The following is a 24,363-nucleotide window of genomic DNA, read 5'->3' as shown; positions in this document are numbered from 1 at the left end:
CACCAAAAGTTATAACAAGAAGCAAGAGAAAGCTCGTGGATCAAACGCTACAGATTTCTCAAAAAGCTACAAGCATTCAAGTATTCTAAGGATTAAAAGATCAAGACGAAGATTCAAGAATAAGCTGCAAGCCCTTGGATTAAAAATACGTCAAGATCAAGATCAGGCCTCAAGCACTTGGATTAAAATAAAATAAAATTCAAGATTAAGCTCGAATGCTCTTTTATTTAATGTTGAAAAGTAGAATCAGAGGATTTGTAGAGATTGTAACACTCAAATATTTGAAATAAAATACTACGATTGTTGCAATATTTTTCGGTCTTGATTTTATTCTCGACGCAAATTTATTGTCTACAGAAGCAATTAATATTTGACCAAACTTTTTAAAAAGTGCTTCTAAGTATATTTTTCTCAAAAGTGCTTTTAAAAAAAATATTTATTCTAGAAAAGTTATATTTTTCTGCTTCTACTCAAAGTTATTTTTTTTTTGCTTCTAAAAGTTTGACCAAACTTTTTAACTTTGAAAATAAATTACTTAAAAAAAATGATTTTGGCCTTGGAAAAGCTTAGCCAAACTGGGGGAACTTTTTAGGAAAAAAAACAAAGGTATTCTTTAAGATTTGACATCTTATAGAAAGAGGCGGATCTAGGATGTGCACTATTATTTTTTTTAAAAAAAAAATAAACAAAAAGGTTGGTAGGGGATTTGATCCCCTGACCTTAGGCTATTGGAAATAAGAGATCAATACGAGTGCACCATTTGGTCTCTTTTGACCATGAGTTCCATCAAATATATATATCTATTTTTGCCAAATTATGTACATTATATCTATACTTTAATCCGAGAACCACGGGTTCACGTGAACCATGTTTTACATGGTAGATCCATCCCTGTTTATAGAACTGAAAAAAGGAAATAAAGTTTGAAAAGAGACGTTCCTTTGGAGAATTTAAAAGGCTCTAATATAAACCCTTTCTAACTAACATTTCGTAAACTAAAGTAATCAATCGTTGTTGAACTAAAGAAGTATCAGGTTTGTTTGTAAGATATTTATATTTGTTGCAAAATCTAGTTGCACTTTTTTCCTTCTTAAATTATAGATTAAGAACACGTGGAGAAATAGCGAAGGCAATAATTTTTAACTAGTCAACTATTAAAAGATAAAATTACAAAACTTAAGCATTTAAGCCTTTTAATAAAGCTTTAGATGTCACTAGTAGAACATAAGTTACAAGGAAAAAGGGATAAGTTAAAAAAATATTAGTAAGGTGTTTGGATGGGCTTTTAAGCTAAGTTAAAAAAGAAATTTTTACCTCCTATAACACCTTATTTATTTTAAATAAATACCATTTCAAAAAATTATATTTTATAAATACCTTTTAAGATTTATAGCAAAATATTTAATTTTGGTTACCTCCTAGCCCTAAGCCACTAACTACGCTAATCAGTTATACTATTTCTTTCTCCCTCTACTTTGATACATCTCATTCTCTTCTCTCGTCCCATTAAAATTTCAAATCTCTTCCTCCGATCAACTTTCACCAATGACCGCAAAGAAGAGTCCCCGCAATCCAGACTGATTCGTGGAGTGGGAAAACTTTCCCATTCCAAGATGTACCACAAAAAGGGTCTATGGACAATCAAGAAGAAAAACTGCTGCCGACATTAAACTTATTTGTGTGCAAAGCCCCTATCTCATTATAACAGATGCACTGATTCTTGAAGATTGTTGTGTTCAAGATTCTCACCAACAATCTTTATGCCAATAAAATTGATTTTCTCCTCCCCCCTTTCTCTGTCCCTTGTTTTCTTGATTTGTAAATATATTAATTATCAGTCAAAATTGATTCTTGTGCAAAGCCCTCATCCCATTATAATAGATACACTGATTGTTGAAGATTGCTATGTTCAAGATTCTCACCAACAACAACAGCCGCCGACATTAAACTGATTCTTGAACAGCAGCCGCCGACATATAATCCGGTTGGTTTGTTCTTGAACAAAGACGATGGAGTTTGGGGCTGAGCAACTTGATTTTCTGTTAATATATTTTAATGTATTTTCATGTATTTCATTGTATTCATTGTCTTTTTTTTCATTGTAATTCAATGTGTCACATTGTATTCCATGTATTTCATTGTATTCACTATTTTTTTCTCATTGTATTTCAATGTATCCCGCTGTATTCTATGTATTTCATTTTATTCATTGTCTCGCTATATGCCATGAATGTATTCATAAGTTTTTTTAATTAATATAATTTATGTATTCAGATGTATTATATAATTTCTTTGAAGATTGCTATGTTTTGGGGGTATTTTTCGGTTGAGAATCTTTTTTATAACTGAAAATACAAAATTTGTGTGTTATAATTGAGTTTGTTGAGTTATATTAAGAGTCTATTATGTTAATTGATTCATTTTCCATTTTAAAAATAGTGTAATCCCCTTTCACGCCGTGAATACAGTCGAATACAGTCGAATACAATAATCTGTCCAGCTGTAATCCCATGTTTCACTCCATGAATACAGTCGAATACACTTGAATACAACAACTGATTAGCTGGACTTCCCTGATTCACGCCTATTTTTACTACTGTATTCATGAATACAATAGTTTAAATACATCAAATTTATCTTATAACCACATAAAAGGTATCTATAATCCGTAATATAGCAAATGGTATCTATAGATGGCTAATTACTACTAAAAGATAGTGCTTTATGAAAATTTTCCTTAAAAAAATATTAGTAAGGTGTTTGGATGGGCTTTTAAGCTAGTTAAATCAGCTTTTAATTTTTTTTTATTAAACTTGTTTTAGGGTTTGGCAAAACTATAAAGTGCCTAAAATAAGTTAAAAACTACTTAAAACAAGCCAAAAGTAATAATTTGGGCAACCCCAACTTATTACTTTTTGGCTTAAAAGCTATTTCTTCCGAAAAACAATTTTTTTTAAGCCGATCCAAACGGGCACTAGGTGTTGTTTGGTTGGGAGATTTGGAAAAGCAATCACAATAAAAAGTTCTGCATAAACTAATAAATATAGTGTTTGATTGGATGTATTAGAAAAATACTTATGCATAACTAGTGCAACATTTTGTTGGCCGCCATAAGAAAATTAAGATCTTGTATAATGCATCGTTTCGTTGGAGGTATAACGTAATACACGTATTAAGTTACGTAGGAATATGTGTATTATTTTATGTGGGAAAATTTTCGAAATAAAATTACGTATATTAATAATACGGAAATAAAACTATTTAAGGACAAAATACACTTAACATAGCAATAGGGCCAAGTTGGCTTAGGACTTAGCTCAACTCGATTCGTTTGTATTTTAGCTCGAGTTGGCTTGATTCAATTTTAGTCACACCTATGGTCAACTTGACTCAATTTTGCTCAAAATTTAACACGACTAGACTCGATTAAAGCTCGGACAAAGCTCGATTGAGTCATTTAATAATTAGTATAGAACCAAAATTCAACAATTAAGAACAATTATTAATAAAATTGATAATACGTTAATTAAATATGTACACACCAATACATTTGTAATGCTTATGGGTCCAAGTCCAACACCGAAGAATGTTGTCAATTGTCTTTTTTATTCTTGGAAACAAGCAGTAATTAGTAGAAACAAAATACTGAGACAACGGCTTATACTCTTCCAACGGCCTGTACTAAAATTCTTCCAACGGCTTATATACTTCGAATTTGAAATCAAGAACCATTCTCTCTCTCTCTCTCTCTATCTCTCTACAATCTGAGCATTCGTTTGTTCTCACTATTACTCATTTTCCTCAAGAAAAAGGTAATATTTTATCACTTTTCCTTTTGTTCATTCTCTTATCAGAAAATTTGGTCTGAATTTTGAAGAACAATTGGGTTTAATGGTTCAGACTGAATTGGTATAATTGTTCCCTGATTTGCAACCTTCATTGATCAATTAGTTTTGTTTCTGCACTCAAATATCTGATTTAATCTTTTGTTGTGTTTTCAGTCAGCAAAATTCTAATTGTACTTCTTCATTCTTCAATTCTTCTATCATCTGTTTTCGATGTTTCATTTGTCTGTAATTCTTTTTCTTCTAAACTACTATATTGGTCTTCTTTAGCCTTTAACAAAATTTGATTGTTTTACGTTTTAAGGAAGATATTTTATTTTCCATTTATCTGCAGTATATCTTCAAATGTTGCAAGCTATTTCTATACTTTGGTGTTCTTATGATTCGAAATGAACTTAAAAAATTTTGATTGTGTTGGAATCGATGCAGACTTGCTCGTTTGTTCATAGTGATCTCATCCTTCCCTTTTTTGGAAGACAACTCTCACCCTATCAACTTACTTTCCTACCTACCTTTAGAGTGTAGAATGATGGGCACAAGCTTCAGACCTATACAAGGCGGCCGAATTTGCCAATGTCCACCAACAGCTCTATCCAAATTGGACAAGCTAATAAGATTTGGTCCCCTCTATTGTATTGGCGAGGACCTGAAATTTAAAAAGTTGAAAGAGGATACATGGCAGCACGTCATAAATAACAGCGGACAGACCTCTGATGATACAATAGACACATATCAGTTAACTATTAACAGCTTTGAGCCAACTATCCGAGATATGTACATCTTTCATGATGGTGGAAGGTTGTCTTCGGATGAATCGGAGGTGAAGAAAAACCTGCAATGTCTCGTCATGGATGGTTGCTTTTTCCTGATAGTAGTCTTGAATCTCCTAGGTGCAACAGCAAATGACCTCCATTACTTGCCTGGTCAATTCATTTGGGGAAGTTGTCTGTCTCAAATTGAGACACAGAATTTGAAGAAAATTTTTCTAAAGTCGATAATTTTCCCCGGAAATCAACTGCCATTTCTTGTGCTTGATGAACTCCTACGACAGACTTTCTTCCGAGAAATTATAACACAAAAAGTGAAATGGTACCCGCCAGAAGATGATGTGTTGCTTCGAGTACTTTATGATTTGATTGTTTTGCCGCTTCAACGGAATGCCGACTACTATGGTACGTGGTTATGCCGTTTTGAAGCGTGTGATTCATTTAAGGATCCCCCGAATGACATACTCCATGAGCTTTACTTGCGGTTGGTTGGAAGGAGACCAACAAGTGATGAAACTGAAGAGGAGTGGGATATACTGCTGGACATGGGAGATGGCAACGAGGAAGAGAGGGAGAGGTTCCCGTGTGCCAAGGATTTGAGCAATTCAGGGATTCGGTTTGAGGGGGTACAAAACATAGGAATAAAAGACATTACTCTACGCCGCTACTTTAGATGGGCAGTTTTGCGCTTGCCAATCTTAGTTCTCAACCAAAGTAACATTCTTATGCTTGAGTCACTGAAGGAATATGAAAAAATCCAGCAACTCCCCGAGCGAGATGTGGCTGCATACTTGCAGCTTTTGTGTGACATGGTCCAAACATATAATGATGCTGTTATTCTTGTATCACAAGGGATAATCCGTGTGTGTCGACATAGAGTCCATCAGGTTCCTCAATTATTAAAAAACCTTGCTCGCTTGAATGAGTCTGGAACTCTTTTCACATTGAATAGTAGCAGCCTGCAGCTTGTGGGATTTAAAGTTGGACAATTCTTATTGTGGGTGAAGTTTTGGAAAAATGTGTGTAATGTGGTGGGTATTCTCACATTAATTTCGACGATTTTTTCCATTCTCCAGTATATAAAATCATGAAATCCTCCATTGGTTGCTCTTCTTTGGTTGGATGTTATGAACTTTAGAAACTAAAAGTGTATAGGCATAGATTGGTTAAACTGGAAGAGGTGTAATTTTACTGTTTTTGTATACAGGCATAGAAACTAAAATAGGAATGTAGTGATGTTTACAGCATTTGTACAAACTTGAATTGTATACATTGGTTAAACTGAGGTTTAACTTTGATCACTGTTTTTGAAGAAGAGATTTTGAACTTCTTATGTTCTCTGCTATTTCTTTTATTCCTTATGTTGCTGGTCTTCTGATAAATTCCAATAGCTGAATGAAGCAAATTCTATTATGCCTCCTCTGACTTTTATGTCTGATGCCTTCTTTTTCTCTTTAGATAACTAGTGTAAGTTTTTTTTCTTTTTGCTGATCCTCTTATCAATAAGAAGTTGTGCATTCTCCTGACTTTGATCTGAAATTTACTTAGTGAGAACATGAAAGGCTTCAACCTTTTGCTTCTGAACTGATTCTTGTAAGGAAGAGAGGGAGAAGAAGAGAAAATGGAGAGATACAGGCTCTGAACAAAAAAAATTATTAAGTTATATACACTTAACAGTTTAAAAACTTTTTGTATTGTTAGTATACATAATTTTCTTTATTATCAATGTATTTTAACCTAGGATAAGTTTCATCTTATCCAAATATTAGCGGAATGGTGGGACATTATATCACTTTCGACGAAACTTTTGTAATGCAAAAAGGCACATCAAACTAGTATTATATTTCATAGGTCACTAGTATCAGTAGATATCCATTATATTGCATCAACAAGCAGTGTTTCTTCCTCCTACCTTCACATTGATCTTCAACGCTACATTTGCTAGAAATCGAGTTTTCAAGACTCTTTCAACCTGATCAGAAGAAACAAAAAACCTCTAACGGAAGATCCAATGGGATTCTCACAGATCCTCTATCATGACAAGCCTGAGAGAAGGAAGACAACGGCGTTATCGCCGAAACAAAGGCTAATTCCGGCGAAAAAGAAGCCACAGCTACTAACAATGTTTCTTCGAGCTAGTTCGGGGCTAGGATTGATTTCGGGATCACGACCTCGATATTCTCGAAGGCAGGCATTCTGACCCGGGTGCTAGCCCCGTGGGACTTGGGTCGATCTTCAGTCCTTTATTGCCATGTTCCGAGCCTAACCTACCATGTCATAGGCGAGCTCGATTTTGATCGTATACAAAGCTTATATTAAAGACTAGGCATTAGCTACATCCCACATAAGAGATGAGATTATAACCCAATGGGATAACCTTATCTATACCAAAATTGAACAAAATAAGGCCTTATTATTTGCATTGTTTAAAAGGTTAGTGTATACAAGTTATTCATAATAAAACAGTAAAGTGCCATAGTAGCTAGACGTAGCAATTAAATGCTTTAACTATCCTTAAATGTCAAATAATCTTAAATTGCTCAGTTTGAGAATAAGAAAGCGTGAAAATATTGCAGATCATTACAAATTAGATAAAATAATGAGAAAGAGCTTTTTCTAGTTTAGTTTTTTTTAATAATTTTAAAGACATATTTGATTCAAGAAGGCGTAAAAGGAAAGGAAATTTTGTCGCATCTAATTCTATCCTAAAAACGACTAAGTATTCCCTTTAATAGTCTCTGCGTCCGGAAATACTTGAAGGAAATTCAAAAAAAAAAAAAAAACTAATGGAAGAAATGTCGATATTACCAAATTTCAAGAGATAAATATGATTTTCTCTTCAAAATAGTTATGCCGTATAATTTCTCCCCAAACGAAAGTCCGAAGGTTATAATACACTTAAATCAACTAAAAGAGTCATTTGGTACTTCATCATTTGCTCAGACATAGTTTTCTACTCGAGATTGCATCTTCCCATAACACATAGTTCACCATCCTGTTAGTCGAGCATAGCTAACGCTACCATGACGCTATGCTGCGCTTGCACTGACGTAACTTGCTAACAAAGCTGACGCCATATAGCCATATAGGCAACGTTCGGGATGTAATGACCCGACCGGTCGTTTTGAGCTCTTGCACTTTGCTCGCCAGTTCTCGGGTATGACTTGCTCCGCGTGATGTATTATGACTTATGCAAATCGTTGGTTTTGGCTTTCAAGGTAATCGGAATGAATTTGGGAGAACAGTTCTCAGTTTGAAGCTTGAAATTTGAAAGGTTTGACCAAGATTTGACTTGTTTGTATATGATCTCGGATCATAATTTTTATGATTTGGTTAGCTTCGTTAGGTGATTTGAGACTTAGGAGCGTGATCGGAATGCATTTTGGAAGTCCGTGGAAAGTTTAGGCTTGAATTGACGAAATTGAGATTTTGGCATTTTCCGGTTGATAGGTGAGATTTTGATATAGTGGTCGGAATGGAATTCCGGAAGTTGCAGTAGCTCCGTTGTGTCATTTGTGACGTGTGTGCAAAATTTCAGGTCATTTGGACGTGGTTTGGTCGGGTTTTTGATCAAAAACGTAATTCGGAAGATTTTGGAATTTTTAGGCTTGAATTCGATGCAAATTTGGTGTTTTAATATTGTTTTGAGCGTTCTGAAGGTTGGAACAAGTTTGAATGATGTTGTGGGATATGTTGGCATGTTTGGTTGAGGTCCCGAGGGCCTCAGAGTGATTTCGGATGGTTGACGAGAAGTTTGAAACCTGTTGCAGCTGCTGGAATTGCTGCTTCTGGTATTTTCGCACCTGCGGATTGGGGACCGCAGGTGCGATGCCGCTGGTGCGTAAAGGAGACCGCAAAAGCAGTGCTGGCCGCAGAAGCGGAGACATTGACCGTATTTGCGGGACCGCAGGTGCGATACCTGGGTCGCAGATACGGAATCTGAAGAAGTAAGTGAAATCTGTAGAAGCGGGTGTTTTTCCGCAGAAGCGGAAGCGCAGGTGCGCTTATGGGATCGCAGGTGCGGAAATGCTAGGCAGAATGTATAAAAATGTCCCTTCGCGATTTTCAGTCATTTGTTCACCATTTTTGTGCGATTTTGGAGCTCCAAGCTGCGATTTCAAGAGGGAATCAAGTGTTGATAGAGAGGTAAGCTACTTGGGCTTCGTATCTTGTGTCCATTGTGATTATTTCATTGTTTAATCATGGAACTTGTGGGAAGAACTAGAGAGAGAGTTGGGGAAATTAGGGCTTGAAATTGGAGAGTTAAATTAGGGATTTGAGAGGCCATTTGAGGTCCGATTTTGATGATCTTGATATGTATAGACTCGTGGGAGGATGAGGATTCTATTGATGTGATTCTTATTGGATTTTGAAACATGGGCCCGGGGGTCGGGTTGGACCAATTTTCGGGATTTTAGGTTTAATTTGATTATTTTCGTATGGGCTTTGTCCCTTCGGCATGTATTGATGATATGATTCTGAATTTGGATAGATTCAGGGCGATATGAGGCCGAGTCGAGAGGCAAGGGCATCACGGGCTAGAGTTTGGACTAAATCGAGGTAAGTAATGATTGTAAATGCTGTCATGAGAGTTTGAAACCCCGGATTTTACATCGTTGTGCTACTTTGAGGTGACGCACACGCTAGATGACGAGCGTGGAGTCGTGCACCGTTGGGGATTGTGACTTGGTCCGTCCCGTACGACTGTTATGTCACGTATTTAATTTGAAATCTTATGATATTCCATATTTTAGAGATTGATATTATATTTTGGGTTGTATGCCATGTTTGGGGCCTTGTGCCGACCTGTTGAGACCCTTAGGGGTATTTTTACTATTTTTTTCCTCACTCTTTTTGTTTTGAAAGCATATCCTCAGTCACATTTGACCTGTTTATTGTTTAAATCCGGTTTTATTACTTTACTTCTTAAAATGTGAAAACTGTTTGGGCTGAGTTCCCTGTTTTACTGATGGTTCGAGTGATCGTGAGGTTGATGACTGAGATAGACCGAGGGTCTGATTGTGAGGTTGATGACTGAGATAGACCGAGGGTCTGATTGTGAGGTTAATGACTGAGAGAGGCCGAGGGTCTGCTTGCAAGGATTATATATCTATGGATCGGGCTGCACGCCGCAACAATATGTATATGGATCGGGCTGCATATGTATATGGATCGGGTTGCATGCCGCAGCGATATGTTGGATCGGGCTGCACACCGCAACGATATAACGTTTGGGCTGTAGGAGCCCCTCCGGAGTCTGCACACCCCCAATGAGCGCAGTCGACTATATATTTGGATCGGGTTGTACGGCGCAGCGATATATGGATCGGGCTACACGCAACAGCGGTTACTATATGGTACCTATTGAGTGTGAGCGCTGGTTGGTAATAGTTGAGTCACGAGTGACTGAGAGGCTTGCCCGAGGGGCTATAGATATACATGCACATGAGTGATGTTTTGCCTGAGGGGCCTATTTATGAACTTACTGTTTTTCACTCCTCCTTAAAGTGAGTTTCTATTGAATATGTTGATTTAATTACTGCTTTTCTCATCTTTAGACCGAGCCTCTATTGGAAATATTGAACAAATGTTTTAAATAATCTTTCATTTAAACTGAAGTTTTTAAGTTATGAAAAGGGTTGTGAATTTCTGTTATGTCGAGGGGCCGTATACGAACTAAGTTTTTGCCCGAGGGGCCGATTATGGTTTTCATCTCTTTTATTATAAATGGTATCAAACCCCTACTGAAACTGTTGGAAACATTTTTAAATAATTTTTACTAAAAACTGGATTTTAAATGAGACAATTGACTCGTATTCTGATTGAAAGCCTGTTGTGCTTATTGAGTTATCATATTTGTGGATTCATCGTTTCCTACTGCTCAATCTTTATTTACTCTTATTACTTACTGGGTTGGAGTACTCACATTACTCCCTACACCTTGTGTGCAGATTCAGGTATTTCAGAACCCGATAGCGGGTGTTGATTGCTCAGACGCGGAGTCATCAGAGTTAGCAAGGTAGTTGCACGACGTTCGCAGCACTGCTTCTTTCCTCTCATTTTCATTACGGTACTTCGTACACTTTCGTATGTTTTTTGTTGTATTCAGACCTTAGTAGATGTTCATGACTAATGACACCTCGATGTTGGGCTTGTATGTTATTTTCGCACTGTTCATTCAGACTTTTATTATGAGACATTTGTTAAATTGAAGGCTTAAAAAGACTGTTAATGATTAAAGGGTTAAAATGGGTGTTGTGTCGGCTGGCCTTGTCTTCACGAGAGGCGCTATCACGACCAGGTCTGAGTTTTGGGTCGTGACACGGGACCACCTCCCTTCGCTTCAGAGTCTTAGGCGCAGCTCTTCTAGTCAGAGAAGAGTCCAGTTGCGAACCTGTGCATCTAGGTAAGCGGCATCTAATTGAATTGATTCACCGGATCTTTCATCTACGAAAATGGAAGAGATGTCTATTAAGGTCGGCTTCATGAAAGCAAGAAAGGAAGCAAGTTTAGCGAACATAAAGATGGAAAGAGATGGATTTTGCCCAGTTGTTGTCAGATCAATTCTCATTCATTCTTTAATGGAATAACATGTCTCTTCTTTTAAGTTAAACATCTAGGGTGTGTTTGGTATGAAGGAAAATGTTTCCATGAAAAATATTTTCCTACAAAATGTTTTCCGGAAAAATGAGTAAGTTTATCACTTATTTTCCCATGTTTGGTTGGTGAGTGAAAGGTTTTTCAGGAAAATATTTTCTAATAATTGTTTAGAGAGTAGAAAATATTTTTAGAAAAATAATTTTTTATACTACTTTCCTTATCCCCCTCCCCCAAACCCTACATACCCAACTTTTTCAGGACTCTATTTTCTTCAAGAATTTAATTATTCTATTAAAAATTAACACAAACCCAAAAGGAACTAATGTGTTGCTTTACTTTTTCACTCAAAAACAGCGTTGAAATTTGTGCTACATAACTAAAAAGAAAATACTTTTTTTTGGGTTGAAAAAGAAAGTACTCTTTCTACAACATGAAAAAAGTACTATTCATTTTGTTAAAATGAAAGAAAATACTTTTTCTACATCATGAAAAGAAAATACTCATTTTGTTGAAATTAAAAAAAATACTTTTTACTACATTATTCTGTTGAAACGAAAGAAAATACTTTTTCTACGTCATAAAAGAAAGTATTTTTTTTAAATGAAAGAAAATAATTTTTTACATCGTGAAAAGAAAATACTCATTTTATTGAAATGAAAGAAAATACTTTTTACTAAATCATTTTGTTGAAATGAAAGAAAATACGTTTTTTACATCATAAAAAGAAATTAATTTTTTTGTTGAAATGAAAAACGATACTTTTTACTACATTATTTTATGAAATGAAAGAAAATACTTTTTCTACATCGTGAACAGAAAATACATTTTTTGTTAAAATGAAAGAAGATATTTTTTACTTCATCATTTTGTTGAAACGAAAGAAAATACTTTTTCAACATCATGAAAAGAAAGTATTTTTTTGTTGAAGTGAAAGAAGATACTTTTTACTACATTATTCTGTGTTATAATTATAAACTCTTTTCTCCTAAACCGTAACTATATGAAGTTTTGGAAACTTAACTGCGGTTTAAGGGTTGTAATATAAAATGAACTAGCAATGTTATATGTACGATCTTTCCTACTGCCTAATTAAATGAAAGCATTCTTAATAATAGTGAGTTGGGTAGAAAGTGTCTAAAAGGCTTGCTCAGTCGGGTTCACTCGATTGAGTGTCGGACGCGCCTCCCAAGGTTGGGGCGTGACACTACAGGTGCAAATACAGAAGAAGAGTTCTGGAAAATGTTTTCCATTCTCTTGACATGAAAAATATTTTCCTTTAATTGGAGAAAAATGAGTTCATGAGGAAAATGTTTTCCAAAACATTTAAGTCAACCAAATATAAGACAATTGAAAACATTTTTTGTTTCGTACCAAACACACCCTAAGATCCATGGCATTTATTCCAGGTTGAAGAAAATCAAATAGTCACTTTGACCTATCTAGTGTTTGACCAAAAATGAGTTAATCATTGGTTAAACTAATTAATGATTTATCAAGATGGCACAATCCTAGTTAGAGCTAATAATTCTAGATGTATAACGAATGATGTGAACCACTACACAGAATGAAATGTGGATAATAAATGTGACGAGATGTTATGCTATATGGAGAGAGCAAACAATAAATAGCATTAGATGACAATAAAGTTAAATAGAGGGGAAGATTCACCCAATGTTGAAGAGGGAGAAGGATTCCTTCCTTTGACAATAATGAATGACACGGGCATGATCGAATAATATGTATTTTCTTGGATCTGATGGAAAAGACAATAGAATAGTTCACCAAAAGGATGAATCTTAGTGAAAAGTAATTCTTTGTATTTTGTCCCAGAGCTTATCCTTTTACAAATATTCTTATCATATGGAATCTTACATGTCTTTTTCCTCCTCTTTCTATCTATTTATATGGAATATTCCCTAAGAACCCTAAAAGTACAAACGGAGAGGATATTTGATGAAATATTCCCTTTGTGGATCCCAATGTAAACTAGCTGTTATTCCTAACTCTACTGCTCGACTGGTTGTCGAGCTACTCGGCACATGAGGTTACTGATTGACTACGACCATGCCGCACTTAACGATTTCCAGGTCACTCTCTTCGCCCAACTCTGCACGACTTAGTCCTCGATCTGATTTTGACCCATATATCTAGTTCAAGGTGTACGTGCCACCACAAATCTCATGAACTTTAGCTTTACCAATATTATCGGAATAGTAAAAATGAAATGTAACAATCTCACATCTACTAGTGATACTATTCATTTTGAATTTAAATCCACAACATTAAAATTTAAGCTTGTTTCCTTATATATCAAATATTTCTCGTGTGTTTTATCGTAAGACTTGTCTGGAATTAACGTTACATTGTCGTGAAATTCGCCAAAAATGTTACACGACTCTAAATTTATTTTGGTATTCCAAGATTAGGAAAGGATATACACTATATTTATCAATTTCAAGGAATTCAAATTGCTATAGTGGGCACCAAGTTATCCATCACATCTTTTAAAGAATCATTAACAAATTGAGCAGCCTAATTTTGTGTTGCCTTTATAAACAGAATTTCTTTCTAATACGATACAATTAGTGTTAACATTCAGGCGTAATTATTTTAGTGCCAAAAAAATTAAATATTATTTATATGAAACTCAAATTTTATTTTAAGACGAGCATATTTACTTCAAGAAGCAACTCGCATGACTATGATCAACCTGCAGCAATAACAAATTAATGATGTAAACGTGAACTTATCATGCATTGAAAATGTCGACTACTGAACAAAAATCTTTACTCATCTAGAGCAATACACCAACAAGAAATTAGTATCTTCATCCAAAGAAATTAGAGACTGAATATTATTTCAAGAATCAATAATAAAATGTGAACAAATCCCCAACTAATATACAAAATCTAACATAGTCATGAAAAACCAAAATTGATTAATGCCATTTTTTGGAAATGGTATTCGCGTAAGCTCGAGCGCAACTAATTTCACGACGTACCTGCTATTCCCCACCAGCACAGGGCACGAGTTTAAAGATCAAAATTGATTATTTTCACCATCAACCTCCCACAAAGCCAAAGCTTTAACTACATAAGCCGAGACAGCCACAATAGTAGCAGCAAAAATAGGAGGAACAAGCAAATCCATTTTAGACCTCTGAAAAACCTCAGTAGGGAAACAAAAAATCTCTAATGGAAGATCCAATGGAATTCTCACAGATCCTCTATCATGACAAGCCTGAGAAAACGAAGACGACGGCGTTATCGCCGAAACAAAGGCTAATTCCGGCGAAAAAGAAGCCACAGCTACTATAATTGTTAAAAGAGTTGTCCATGTTGCAGCATAGAATAACAATGGTAGCTTTAAAGAGAGCCTTTGATAAATTGAGTTCAAGAAAATGAAGCTCATATTTTGCTAGAAAATAATTCTGTTTGGAAAAGGAGGAGTGAATATAATGGGGTTACATGTTTATTGGTCAAACATAAGTATAATAAGGATATTGGTTGTTATGGGAAAGATGGACCTAATCTTAACTACTTTCAAAATGTAACACACAACATGATCTCAAGTAGTTTAGTTGTTGGAGTTTAAAATTATCGGGCTACCGAAATAAAAATAAAAAGGCAGTTCACTGCATGAAGTATTCTTGGTTCACGCAGGGTCGGAGGAAGAATGACACCCCAAGATGTGTGACGTAAGCAGTCTACCCTAGTACAGTATCAATGGCTAATTCTGCGGCTTAAACACGTGACCTATAGGTCACACGGAGTGAACTACTATCAAAATGTAGCACACAACATGGTTCCAAGTAGTTTAGTTATTGTTAAAGCTTAACTTATATACTTTGATAGTGTAAAAGAATTTTTGTACTATATGTCACCTAAAAGATAACTACAGATAATCGTCCAATGACAACAATAATATACTTAGTGTAATTTCATATAGTGAGGTCTAGGCAGAGTGGTGTGTATATAAACCTTACTCCTATCCTCATACGGGGAGAGAAACTATTACAGATAATCGTTCATAAAAAGTAATATTAATAATCTAAAAAATAAGATTGATCGCCTGTTAAAATATATTAAAATACACTGATAGTGTAAAATTAGATTACAGTATATAAGTTAAATTGTAACTATAATGGATAGATAATTTGTTGACTAACTCCTCATAACAAGATGAAGCTAATGTTTTGGTAGTTTGGTGAGATAGCAAAGGAGAGTTGCAACTAAAAGGAACGGTTATTTTGGTAGACAACGTGGACATGGCACTATTATTATTAGAATTAGAATTTTTTTATATGGGGTTGGTGAGAAAAATATGATCTTTTAGCATAAATATTCGGAGGATTCGTTTTAAGTGCTCAACATGATAATACGCTTTGACTACCTTAAATTTAGGTGCTTAATTATAGGGCACTTGACCTTCAATTTTAGGTGTTTGTATTTTTCAATTTTAGGGTTGATGAATACATAATACCAATTGCATCCATTACTTTACAGACAACGAACTTAATAAAAATATTTTTTTAATTAATTTTCTTAGCTATAAATAGTTCGAGCTAATTAGTGCCCCCATTCTCATCTCTGACAAAGACTTTTCCCCAAAAAAATTCTCTTTGTTGTAAAACGAAAAAGATGAAAATAATGAAATTAAAGATAACGAAGATAATGAGATGATTATGATAGTGACAATGATAAGGATAATGATAACCATAATGTTAGTCATGATGACTATGATAATAACAGTACTCCATTAACCCATATAACAAAATCATAATAACAGGTGGCGAATCATGAGTTAAAAATAGGATGAAATTTTTTATCCTTTCTTATACTCCACTAACCTATTGTCAAAACTTATCTTTTTCCATGTGTTATGTTCCTTAAGCTATCATAATTTGAAATGGAGAAATATTTACACCGACTTCGGGAGTGTTTGGTATCAAGGAAAATATTTTACTTGAAAAATAAGTACTTTGCTTGCTTATTTTTCGGTATTTGGTTAGATAGTAAAACTTTTGAAAAATATATAATTTATTAGACGAACACTATATAAGATGAAATGGGTAAAAATAGGAGAGTGTGATAGGTCTGGATCTAAGGGCCGAAGTGACGATGGCAATGTTAGGTGTGGGGTGGCAGGAGAGGTTGGGGTGGGCACAAGAGGGGGAAGGGGCAAGGTGGGGTGGGGGGCGAGGGTGGAGGTGGAGAACAGGGTGGGAAGGTTGAAAAAAAGTCTTGAAAAATATTTTCCGGAAAGTCATTTTCCTCCTATTGAAAGAAAATGAGTTTATAAGGAAAATGAATTTCAAAATATTTACGCCAATCAAATATGAAAAATTAGAAAATATTTTTCGGACACCCTTGATGTTATAGCTTGACTTGAAAAAAGTATTTCAATTTATATTTTCTATATCCACTGAAATATGGGCCTTTTTAGTCCAATACAATAGAATATTATCCTGACTATTCTAAGCAATTGAAACAAGGGACTTCAAGAATAACATGGAAAGAACATAAGCAAACACAAGATAAAAGGGCAATCCGGTGCACTAAGCTCTCGCTATACGCGGGGATCGCAGAAGGGTCAGACCACAAGGGTTTATTATATGCGGTCTTACCCTGCATTTATGCAAGAAGCTATTTCCACAGCTTGAACCCATAACCTCTTGGTCACACGGCAGTAACTTTACCGGTTAGCCCGGTGTACTAAGCTCAATAAGCAAACACATGATAGATAATGTGAAATGGGTTTCTGGAGAACTCAGTTGAATAGAACACACTGCAGCAAGCAGGTACAAATATTACTACAAGATGGATTATCAACACTACAGAGCAAGATGATAGCATAGCTGATACAACACTAAATGTCCCATTGGCCTCGCCTTAGACAGCTCGATATGAGAATGCTTTTTCTACCTTGAGAGTCAAGAAAAGAAAACCAGACATGGATAAGCAAAGGGCAGCGAACATAATCACTAGCATCGTCTGCAATGAAATGTAGGGGCCGAGGAAAAAGACTATGGCGATTGCAAAGCTCTGCCAAAGCTTAAGCTGCGCAAATGCTCCTTCCTGTTTAACACAAAATGAATAGATATTTGATATGTGAAACAATCATCCATTGAAAAGTAGCCACAATTTTAAGCAACATAAGAGAATAGTAAGCGTCTGAATAAAATTCAGAACATGATTAACATGAATCCTAAATGACGATGATGTTTATACCGCCTTATTTGGACAAACCTCAAATAAAATTAGGGTGAACACATTATTGAAACATGTGTTCGATGTTTAAGAATTCACTTCCATTACTAGCGTCTAGCAGTATGTTTCTATATGTATTTTAAGGAGATTTCCATGAACTACATATCAAGAGATGTCAAAATGATAAATATAAGTTGGCAAATTAGTACCAGATCATCCCTGAAGAGTATCCCGAGCAATGCGCTTAGCTGTGTATTCAGGACTCCATCACCTATGCCCCACAAGGCTGCAATGAGAAGCGGATATAGTATGCCGAGAACTCCACCAGTCACACTACAATAGAGGAGAAACAATAGGATTTTACGTGCCAATATCAACTTCTTCCAAAAAGTAGCAAGGGAACATTACACGAAGCGAACCTGTGACTCAGTAGAATCCATGCCAATACAGCAGCCTGAACTAAAGCTCCACCCGAGACAATTATCGAGATAGATGAGAGACCAAAGGTAAAATGCCCAGCCACTAGAGAACACTGAAACAATGTCCATCCAACGATAGTATATATGTCATTACAATGGATCAGGTCCTTTTTTTCCTTGTCTAATGTTTAAAATTTCTCTTTCACATAAACATGAATAAATTTTGTTCCAGACACAGTAAGAAAAAATCAAGTAATAAGCGAACATTGCAAATTCAGCATTTGTCAGTCTACAATGAAAATTTTATGGATGATCGATTACTTAGGTTAGTGCTCATTCGCACTGCCAATACACTTCTATCCCATGAGATTACAATTACTCCCTCGGTCCACTATATATATATATATATATATATATATATATATATATATATATATATATATTATTTTTATTTTTTTCATTACTACAACTACCTTAGCATTCAATTAAGATGTTTCCTATTGCAGATCTTCAGTTTTAAAAATAAAATGAAGCAAAAAAGAAAAGAACCAAAAAGAATAAAGTTTATAAATAAAAGGCTCACCAACAGACTAGGGACACAACTAAAGAGAATCTGAAAAGGACAAATTTACAGCTCTAATTGCTTCGTAGGACTAAAGAACACACCACAACAGCAGAAAATTGAATTAGTTTGCTCAAAGAACACAGTCAAACAACACCCTGTTCAAGTGAACCTGTGACTAAAGATTGAATTAGTTCGTTAGTGCATTTGCATACTTACAATTGCATCAAAAACCCCATAAACAGCCATTGCACCACCAACACCACTCTCACCCATTGTAGGCACAACAATGTACTTTGTGAATTCAGCCCTGAAACACATTGTCAATTAAAATAATGGAACAGCATAAGATGCTGCAAATTCTACTCCAATGATCTATAAGAAGTATTCTTTACCATATGAATGCTTGCTGTAAGCCTGAATACGCAATAAGAGGGATGACCAAGAGCATTCTTATGTCTTGTAGAAGGGTAATGATAGACTTGAACAAAGTTACCACAGAAAAAAAGAAACTAGCAGACGAGTCTTGTAGTCCTGTCTCCTCTTTACCAGTTCTCTTACTTAAGAAGCACATAAGAACGGCACCGAGAGTTATGGTACCAATAAAAACTAAGAAAAGTGTCGTTGTGCCACTAGTGCTTCCTCCCTGTAGCAACACAAAACTAACAAATCGTAATGAAAAACAAACAAGGATGAGCAGTTGAGCACTTAATCTGAGGAGATCCTTACTTCTCCATCTCTCATCAAAGCTAGAGTGATAAGGTTTCCGACAAACTGCAAATCAAGAGAAAAGGTTGTTGCGTTCATGGAACTATCATGTGAGTGGAAAATATATCAAGAAAATTTACTTGCAAAGCTCATACAAAGTACCTGATGACTTGCAAACATTCCCCAGAATTCACCATTGAATTTACCAATTATAACAGCTTCGTTTAAGATATGATCACTTGCATGACTGCGCGCTGTGGAAGTAAGATACGTACCCTAACCACAAAGAACAAGATTAAGGCTATCGCTGAAGCCAAAAGCCCAAAACAAAATCCAACTTCTAAAAGGAAGTCATACCTGCCCAACCCATATTATAGAAGCAGCAAAACCCAGGTACAAAGAAGCTGGGACCATGGTATACCTACAAGATAGCTTAATCAACTGACGATACTTGAATATCATGAATATCTTAAACAAACTATAGGTCTTAAGAACAAAATACACAAAACCTTATAAGTTGTTAGCATTAAAAAAAGAAAACATAATCGACAAAAACAGTGGGTAGAATAAAAAGGAGAGTGACAAGAAAACCGCAAAATTGTGTAAATGGACTAAAGTTAACATCTAGGATAAACAAGTAGGGGCTCAGTGTTCATCCATGGTGTAGAACTATTATGGGAAACTCTTTTGTATCTACTACTATTGTTCTCACGCTAGTGACGGCTCCTTCATACGTGTCCTTTAGGGCATTTATACATTTAATATGCATTCATTTCTTCTCCATCACCCACTAAAGGACCTTTCGTGGTACTCTATCATATGCTTTCTCGGTCGATGAACACCATGTGCATATTTTCTTCCTTACGCCATAGCTTTCAATCAATTTTCTTAGCAAGAATATAGCTTATGTTGTAGAGTGATAGGGCATAAATCCAAATTGGTTCTCGGTCACTCTTGTCATATTCCTAAGTCTACAGTCTATAACTCTTTCGTAAGTTATATCGTATTGCTCATGTGTTTAATGCCACGATAGTTTGCAAAGCTTTGAGTTTATCCTTTTTTCTTATAAATTGGGATCAGGGTACTATTTGTCCACTCGTCAGGCATCCTACCACTTTTTATTTTAACATTGAATAGCTTGGTGAGGCATTCTATTCCAACCTCTCCAAGACACTTCTAAACCTCTATAGTGATATTATCCGGACCACAAGCTTTTCTAATTCTCATATATTTCATGGCATCCTTTACCTCTGTCCGCCTAATTCCACGAGTGTAGTTAAAGTTTCTATCGTACACAAACATTTGGAGGTCAAAAATGATATATGAATACGCCTCAAAATAGTACGGTGAAGGAGAACATTCAGGTTTTTGACACTATGGTGCATTATTACTAGTTTACTACTATCAAGTAGAGATATTTGTTGTTTATGGCTTGCTTTCAACAAAACAAGCATCCACAATGGCAGACAGTTGGGCATCACATGCCCTGAGAGAGCAAGCAGTCATTGCTACTGTTTAGGGGCTTCAGTTATCACATCCAGTAGACCTATGAGCACAGCTAAATCCTCGAGCATTTCTTCCATCTTCCAGAGTCTGACTCTATGTTTTCATAGATTTCAGTTTGTCTTTCTGGTATAACCTAAGAGAGGAGACTTTTGATTTGAATAAGAGATAGTCCCTCCTTCACACCTAAGTTCATAAAATTGGCATTTTGTCCCTGATAATGCAGTTGCTAATTCTACAAACATCAAAAGGATGACTATAACATAGGTTTGGCTGGCTTCTAACTGAGAGCTAGCATATAATTCTTGTCGGCAAGTCAGCTAGCTACTAATGCCTCCTTAACTGTTTAAATGCCTTCTTTTTTAAAATGCCATTTATGAGAATTTATTACATGGCTTGCTCTAACAATTCTAAGCACAACTGTTCAAGTTAGATCATTCCGACAAGAAATTAGCAAAAAGCCAACTACAATAAACTTCTTCATGGCTAATAGCACAACCGCACGACAAGAAATATGAAGCCTAATAGACCTCTATAATTAGTCCAATAGAGTACAAGATTCATGTTTTTACTCACATTAAGGATTCATAAGCACACAAATACTGCAAGAAAACAAAAAAAGATTGGAGTTTGTCTACCATTGCCTCCTTAACTGTTTAAATCCCATTTTGAAATCTATTGCATGGCTTGCTCTAAATTCTAAGCACAACTGTTCAAGCCTAGATCATTCCGACAAGAAATAAGCAAAAAGCCAACTACAACAAACCTCTTCGTGGCTAATGGCACAACCACACGACGAGAATTATGAAGCCTAATAGACCTCTATAATTGGTCCAATAGAGTACAAGATTCATGTTTTTACTCACATTAAGGATTCACAAGTGCGCAAAATATTGCAAAAAAAAAACACAAAACCAAACTACAATCAAAACTCGCTTAATGAAACGAGTTAAATTGGATTTGCACCACACAATCACTGCCAGCGAGTGCAGAGCCACACATCCTTCGCCAAAAAAATATAATGTTTAGATAGGTAAAAATTATTTCTTTATGTATATATACTACGTATTGAATCCCCTTTTCTTCGTGTATATACTTCTTTAAATTTTGACTCTCCGCTACTGCTGCCAGCTCAATAGCCTAATCTTCCAGTACTGGTTAAACATTTAATTTTGGAAAAGCAAAATGCAATAGACATTAAAAAAAAAACATACCAATTGGGCATCAAATTGGCAGCTACAAACAACCAATAGCCAGTACTCCCAAGGATCAAAGCATTCTTTGATCCTAGCTTCCTAACCACCAATGAAGCAAATATTGAACAGAACATAAATGACAAATACAATATCCCCAGTGAAGTTGTCCCTAAATTTCCTTCCTGAAACACAAAAAAAACCTCAAACTCAAATCCACTTCAACTTCTAAAATCATGCAAATTCAATCCAAAATCAACATTTTCACACTAAATAACCCCTGAAATTCATAACAAAGACAATACTCAAAAATCATACCGTATTAATAGTGCTTTCAAGATTCTGAGCAGCCCCATAAGCCAAGAAAATCAATAAAAAGGCACAGCTCAGGATATGAATATCTCTTTCATGATTCACAATTGGGTTTTGATTTTTGGGATTTTCAACTACAAGGGGTGCTTCCTCGTCAGTAGCCATTAAGAAAAAGAGTATAAAGATTGAATTTTTCGAATTTTGAACAAATACCCACAAATGAATTTATGCACACAAGTGTATATATAGTGTTTTAAAAGTCAAAAGAGAGAGAAAAGTGAGTCAAAGAATTTGCCGGCAAAGTAGTATGAAGAAAAGAACATATAGAAAGAAGCTCCTCAAATATGACAATAAGAAAGCTTCAGCGCCCATGGTGGGCAAGAGAAAGACAGAAAAATGGTGATAATTTTCTTGTTTTGCAATAATTAATGATTAATGTTCGTTGAGATATTTTTTCCCCCCATTTTATATATGGACCAATCAAGATTCTTTTTTTTTTTTACAAGGTAAGAGACAAAAGGTTGAGATTATTAAAGTAGCAACTTTTAGGAATACAAAAGGAGTATTTGTATGACTCGTGATTCAAGATTCACCCCAAGTGAAGATTCTTGGACTTCTATTAACCAGTATCCATCTTATAAGTCATCCATACTTATTTGGGACTTTTTCCTTCCTTTACCATGTATGAAACTTTATTGTTAAATATGTGCATAGTATCTAAATTACTTGCCTAGTTCATATTTTTCCTATAATTTTTGTACCATTCGTTTATTAGGAACTAATAGGGCAGAATTTTCTCTTAATAACGCGCGAAAAATCAGGAAAGAATCTTGGGATTGATTGATTCTACATTAAATTCAAGTTTTGAAACGGAAAGGAGATCAAATCATATCACGGAAATCCTTTATCTTCAATTTATAATCAAATTCTGTTCTTCGATATTCTCACAATCGCTATAAATCAAAATCTCAGTCCATCATTAAATCAAAATCGCTACAAATCAAAATCGCTATAAATTCACCATTGACAGCCATTAAAAAGCTTGAAAGCTTTGAATTCAAATTTGGGTTTTCAAAAATCATTATTTGTTTGGATTGGGTGTTGTTGAAAATAATTGGGAATATGGTTTAGAGTTTATATCTCAATTTTGAGGGGTTTTGGTGAAGATTAGACTTGGTTGTAACTAAAAATGACCGTTAATAAAAAGTGAGATTTATTACTTAGAAAATAAGAAAAGTAACAGGTTACAATAAGTTAAAATACATTGAGAATAAAATATTTATACTGTTAAGAAAAACGTTATTTTCGAATTTAAAATTACATTGTCGCCAGCATACATACCATTTTTTTCCGAGTAATTATAACAATTCGTTTCGTAGTTTCCTTATTTTTATTTGGTATAACGGAAAATGTTTTCCAAGAAACTATTTTTTTGAAAAAATAAGTAGTAATCTTATTCATTTTTCGGTATTTGATACGTAAATTAAGGAAAATATTTTCTCAAGAGTATTCATAAATAATTTCGGTACAATAACATGAAGCCATAAACTTTCGAACCAACAACCTTCCAAACCCACAAATTTCATAAACTTCTGAACCGCCAAACTTTCGAAACCACGAAATTTCAACCCTTAAACTTCGAAACACATAAACCTCCGAAATCATAACTTTGAAACTTGTAAAATTTCGAACATGTAAACTAAAAGATGAAAAAAGTAAAACTGAAAATATATTTTAAAAAAAATTCCGAAGGGGGGGAGGGAGGGAGGTGGGGCAGTGGGGTAGGTGAGGATGCAGAAAAAAGCAAAAACAGAAATTTGAAAATTACAAAAAAAAAAGTAAAAGTTTTTTTTTGCAGGGTGGGGGTGAGGGGTGGGTGGGGTAGTAGGGTGGGTGATGACGGAAAAAAAAATCTTTTTGGAGAGAGGGCATTGTGTGGGGTTAGGTGGGTGGGTGTGGGGGTGTGGAGTGGGTTGGTGAGGGTATGAAATAGGGTGAGAAAGATTGAGAAGGAGTTTTGAAAAATGTTTTCTCTTCTCTTGATAAAGAAAACATGTTCCTCCAATTGGAGGAAAGTAGATAATAGGAAAAATATTTTTCAAAACATTTAAGCCAACCAAACATGGGAAAATTAGAAAACACTTTCCGGAAAATGTTTTCCTTCATACCAAACACACCCTGAGTTGCTCCAACTTTTACACAATTACAATACAAGTATAACAACAACAACAATAACAAGCAGCGT

At 35.2% G+C, this 24,363-nt stretch overlaps 1 protein-coding gene across 1 annotated transcript; it reads right to left on the bottom strand.

Moving 5' to 3' along the window:
- Positions 1-16,936: 16,936 nt before the first annotated feature.
- Positions 16,937-22,559, bottom strand: LOC107763018 (UNC93-like protein 3). The gene is made up of 10 exons (XM_016581426.2): positions 22,125-22,559; positions 21,828-21,991; positions 19,468-19,531; positions 19,273-19,386; positions 19,132-19,176; positions 18,798-19,048; positions 18,622-18,712; positions 17,841-17,953; positions 17,631-17,754; positions 16,937-17,289 (listed from the first exon to the last, which is right to left on the bottom strand). Exons 1-10 carry the CDS (start codon positions 22,281-22,283, stop codon positions 17,104-17,106), a joined length of 1,311 nt encoding a protein of 436 aa, XP_016436912.1. The 5' UTR covers positions 22,284-22,559; the 3' UTR covers positions 16,937-17,103.
- Positions 22,560-24,363: the final 1,804 nt, after the last annotated feature.

This window comes from Nicotiana tabacum, chromosome 10 (genome assembly GCF_000715075.1).
Source record: "Nicotiana tabacum cultivar K326 chromosome 10, ASM71507v2, whole genome shotgun sequence".
NCBI classification, from domain to species: Eukaryota; Viridiplantae; Streptophyta; class Magnoliopsida; order Solanales; family Solanaceae; genus Nicotiana; species Nicotiana tabacum.
The sequence above is the reverse complement of the archived record's forward strand: the minus strand, read 5'-3'. Positions and strand labels throughout refer to the sequence as shown.

Coding starts and splice junctions, on each gene's coding strand:
- LOC107763018 (XM_016581426.2), bottom strand. CDS start 22,283: ATGGCTACTGACGAGGAAGCACCCCTTGTAGTTGAAAATCCCAAAAAT. Junction 21,992..22,124: donor TTGAAAGCACTATTAATACG/GTATGATTTTTG, acceptor TTTGTGTTTCAG/GAAGGAAATTTAGGGACAAC. Junction 18,713..18,797: donor TTACAGCAAGCATTCATATG/GTAAAGAATACT, acceptor AATGTGTTTCAG/GGCTGAATTCACAAAGTACA.